Genomic DNA, 4,445 nt, shown 5'->3' with positions numbered 1-4,445 from the left:
TTTATTTTATTTAAAAATCCAATTTGCATTAATTAATATTTTAAAATTGATAATTAATATTTATTTTTTTAATAAAAAAGAAAACTATAAAAAAACATTATGAATTATTTATTAATATATATTATTATTTTTTTAGATTTATAAAAAAAAAAAAACATAAAAATTTATAATTTTATACAAATAAAAAATATATGTATATAAATATAAAAAATTATAATTTAAATGATAATAATAATATATTAATATTATGTATATATAATATTCAATAAACAATATAATTTAAAATTAAAAAAATTAAATAGTGAGATTTATTAAAAAATTATAATACTAATTAGCAAAAAAAATTAAATAAAATCGACCTTAAAAATACTAATATGTATTTTTATAAATTTATTTTATTAATATTTAATCAATTTTTAGTACTTTCATCTATAATATGTATATTAGCAGGATCATAATGTAATCCTGAATATACAACAATTTATTCATACTAAATATAAATTATTAAAATTATTAGTATAAATTATATTAAAAAATAACCCTTTTTTAGTTTTAGTTAATGAGTTTGTTTCCAAAATTTCAACATTTTTTTCTCCGTCTTTAAAATTTATAATAATTACATAATGTAATGTTTTATTCATAATATCTTTTTTTAGTTATTATTAATATTATTTTTTAAAAAAAATATATAAATATATATATATTAATATATGTTTTATATATATATATATATTTAATATTATTATCTTTATAATTATATAAATTACTATCTAATCCCCGTTTAACAATGAAAACATTTTATATTGTATCTAAACTCCTTTTATTAATTTTACTAAAGCAAAATATATTTTTTTATTTAATTTCCACTAGATTATCCTTTTAAAAATAAATAAAAATTATTATATGTTATTTTATTCTTAATATATTACTTATTTGCTAAATTTTATAATTTCTATTTTCTTTGCAATAAGAAAGCTTATTCCTAAAATTATAATTATAACAGATATTAAATATTACCACCAATAACTGAATATTAATATTTTAAAATAATGATTATAAGATATTTTAAAATAAATAATACCCTTGATTAAAACCCTTAATTTAAGAATTCTTTTAATTTGATGATAAACTGATTAATAAATAAAATCCTAAAATAATCATTAAAATTCCTACTGACCATACTCCGACTGGCACTTAAGATTGTTAAATAAATTTTTAGTTTTTTAAATCTTGTTATTTTTCTAAATCATTTTAGTTTACTAGATTTTTAATATAAATAAACTTATTTTTATATTAAAAAAAAATATTTATGTAAAAATTAAATACCTATATACTTAGCTTATTTTCCTTTTATTTACTTATGACTTACTGCTGCTGAACGAGCACCTGAAAAACCTGATTTCATTTATTATTATTTTCCTAAATAATAATAAAATAATCTTAATTGAAAATAATATATATAAAATAATTTTTTATAATTTAGGAGATTATAGTAAAAAATATTTTTTTTTTTAAATATAAATAAATCATTTATTTAATTATATAAAATATTTTATTTTATTATTTATTTTTTCATAAAAGTTATTATTTTTCATAATTATTTATTTAAAATATGAGTTTTATAATTAAAAATAATTATTATTTTAACTTCAATTTACATTAAATATATTTAAGTAAAATAATAGAAAATAAATTAAAATATTCAATAATTAAAAATAAAAATGAACAATAATTAATAAAACATTAATAATAATATTTCTTTAATAAATTAATTTATTTTAAAAAAATTAAAATATTAATAAGATTAAAGGATATCTTAATAAAATACTTCTAATAGCAAACAATAGACACAATAGAATTAAAATTAAAAAGATAATATATTGTTAGTAATTAAAATAAATTTAGGAAACGGATAATATGAGAAACTATAAATAAAAGAAAATGAAAATTTTGAAGAAGCTGCAATTAATTTTTGCAATATGCATGGTTTGAATAATTAAGCCGTTTAAATATTGAAAAATAATATAGAAATGAATATTTAGCAAATAAACTTTAAGCGAATTTAAAAACTTCAAAAGGAATATAGTTAATTTTAATCTAATGTTGAAGTTAATAAAAATTATGTTTATAGTTAAATTTTATAATAAAACTACATTGATGATAACTAAATATAATATGAAATAATGTAATTTATTTATTTTTTTTCATAAAAAAATAAAATAAAATATTTGAATTGATAAAAAGTGCTAAAAATGAAATCGATAATAACTAAAAAGAAAATAATCAAAAATAATATAATAATATTCAATAATAATAAGATAAAAGATAAACAGCTTTTGAAAGACTTTATTAAGATGTAAATTTAATATTATAAAAATAAATTTATATTTAATAAATAATATAATTAAGATATGATAAAACGCTTATTTTTGCATTTAAATATATATTTTCATTTTTATTTTTATTTTATTTTTGATTATAGGCATAGAAAAATCAAATTAAAAAATAATAATCGAATATATAAGAATTTAAAAAAAGCTCAAGTTAAAATAAAAGTTTAGATAAAACTATCATTAAGGATAACTAGTATTAAAAAGCAATATAATAAATTTAAAGACATTAGAATAAAATAAAAGAATATTAAGTATTAAAAGAATAGGAACTTTCCAAAAGCCTTACATTCAGACCTACTTTGTGTTAAAAAACTATAAAAATATGTGTAATATAATAACAAAAATATTTTTTTATTATTATATTAACAAAATACTATTATGCAATTAAAATTAGAATTTAATTAGAAGCGGTAGTAATTATCCAAGAGAATATGAGTTAATTTAAAAGGGATAAAAAACAAAGCAAAAAATAGAACTTTTTAGGTCTATAAAAGAAGAAAAAAAAGATTAAAATTGTACATTTAAACCTGAAATAAATATGATGTAATTTTAAATATTTGACTAAATATAAAAATTTAATGAGATAAAAAAATAAAAGGAGTGATTTAATTTGTTAATTAAAAAATCAAGAAAAAGATGAAATAAAAAAAAATCATTTTGAAGAACTTTATGAAGAATCAATAAAAAGATAATTAAAATAAGAATAAAAATAGTATTTAAAAAAAAAATATATATTTTTTAAATAAAACTAGAAAATAATAAGAATTTAATTATTAACCAAGCATTAATAAGAATTATTAACTAAGTTCAAGTTTTAATTTCATGCAAAGAATGGAATAAGCAGAATAATAAAAAAGAAAATATTGATGAGTAAAGAATTCAAATTATTAATATATTTTATTAAAAATAGCTTGATTTTATAAAAAGAAGAGACTTTAAAGTAATTTAGTAGTTTTGTTCCATAAACAGGAAAAAAAATTGGCGAAGTATAGTAAAAATAAATTTATTCTAAATTTTTTTTTTTTTAAATATAACAAAAATTTGATAATAATCTTTGCGTTTTTTTACAGAGAGATTTGAATGGAAAACATATATGGGATTATTTATATAGTTTAAGAGAAAATAAATAATAGAAAATATAAGAATAAGAATAGAAATAAAATAAATAATATTAAACAATAAATGAAAAATCTAAATCAATAGTTAATAATATTATAAAGAAAAAACTTGAGCTATTATTTAATTAATTAGATAGTGATCAAGATGGATTGATTTCTTCAAATAATATTAGCTTTGATAATATCCCTGTAGATATTTTATAAATATTTATTCCTGTTTTTAATGAAATGGAACGAATAAATTTTACTTTTAATTTCGAATCATTTTATGAATCTGCAAAAGCAAGAATACAAGTTCGTAAAAATAATAATAAACAAAAATTTATTTAAATAAAAAAAGGAATTATCAATTATGCAAAAAGATATGATTTTCAATAATTAAAAAGATAAATGGGATATGAAAAAATAATAATATAATTATAATAGTTATAGACCTGAAATTAATGTTTTTTCACAATAATTAGCATAAAAAAGAAACTATAAAAGCCATTAAGGAATATATGAGCATGGAATGTAATTAAAATAATGTAAGATGGAAAAAATAAATTAAGAAAAATAAAAAATTAATGAAAAAGAAATAATAGAATGTTCTTTTAGACCTAAACTATTTAAAAAAATTAGTTATTAGTAATTTAGTAATAAAAATTTTGTATATTAATAATATTGATAATAATCACTTATTTTTAATGTTTATTTATCAGTAATATATTTTTTTTTCATAACATGTATAAGAAATATAAAAATATTATTTTTTATTTTTAGAAAAATAAGAATAAAAAATTTTATATTAAAGTTAAAATAAGAGCATAATTTGATATATTTAGTAAAATAATAAGACATTATTAAATATAAAAAATAAATATGAATTTTAAATATAAATATAAATATATATATATATATATATATATATATATATATATATATATATATTAAA

General features: G+C 14.1%; 1 protein-coding gene across 1 annotated transcript, besides 11 other annotated features; it reads right to left on the bottom strand. All coding sequences in view use genetic code 6, as the record gives it.

Moving 5' to 3' along the window:
- Positions 1-156: 156 nt before the first annotated feature.
- Positions 157-221: a microsatellite.
- Positions 157-229: a microsatellite.
- A 350-nt stretch (positions 230-579) lies between these two features.
- On the bottom strand, positions 580-1,180 carry IMG5_093170 (hypothetical protein; the record flags this gene model as incomplete). Its single annotated transcript, XM_004035615.1, has 4 exons — positions 580-646; positions 768-876; positions 930-1,026; positions 1,082-1,180. 4 exons carry the CDS (start codon positions 1,178-1,180, stop codon positions 580-582), a joined length of 372 nt encoding a protein of 123 aa, XP_004035663.1.
- Positions 685-733: a microsatellite.
- Positions 688-761: a microsatellite.
- Positions 1,022-1,074: a microsatellite.
- Positions 1,181-1,559: 379 nt separating the features above from the next.
- Positions 1,560-1,607: a microsatellite.
- An 83-nt stretch (positions 1,608-1,690) lies between these two features.
- Positions 1,691-1,736: a microsatellite.
- Positions 1,715-1,754: a microsatellite.
- A 509-nt stretch (positions 1,755-2,263) lies between these two features.
- Positions 2,264-2,322: a microsatellite.
- A 35-nt stretch (positions 2,323-2,357) lies between these two features.
- Positions 2,358-2,399: a microsatellite.
- A 1,984-nt stretch (positions 2,400-4,383) lies between these two features.
- Positions 4,384-4,441: a microsatellite.
- Positions 4,442-4,445: the final 4 nt, after the last annotated feature.

Source organism: Ichthyophthirius multifiliis, assembly GCF_000220395.1.
Source record: "Ichthyophthirius multifiliis unplaced genomic scaffold scaff_1120509250744, whole genome shotgun sequence".
Taxonomy (NCBI): Eukaryota; Ciliophora; class Oligohymenophorea; order Hymenostomatida; genus Ichthyophthirius; species Ichthyophthirius multifiliis.
Note: the sequence above shows the minus strand (reverse complement) of the source record. Positions and strands in the feature narration are given on the sequence as shown.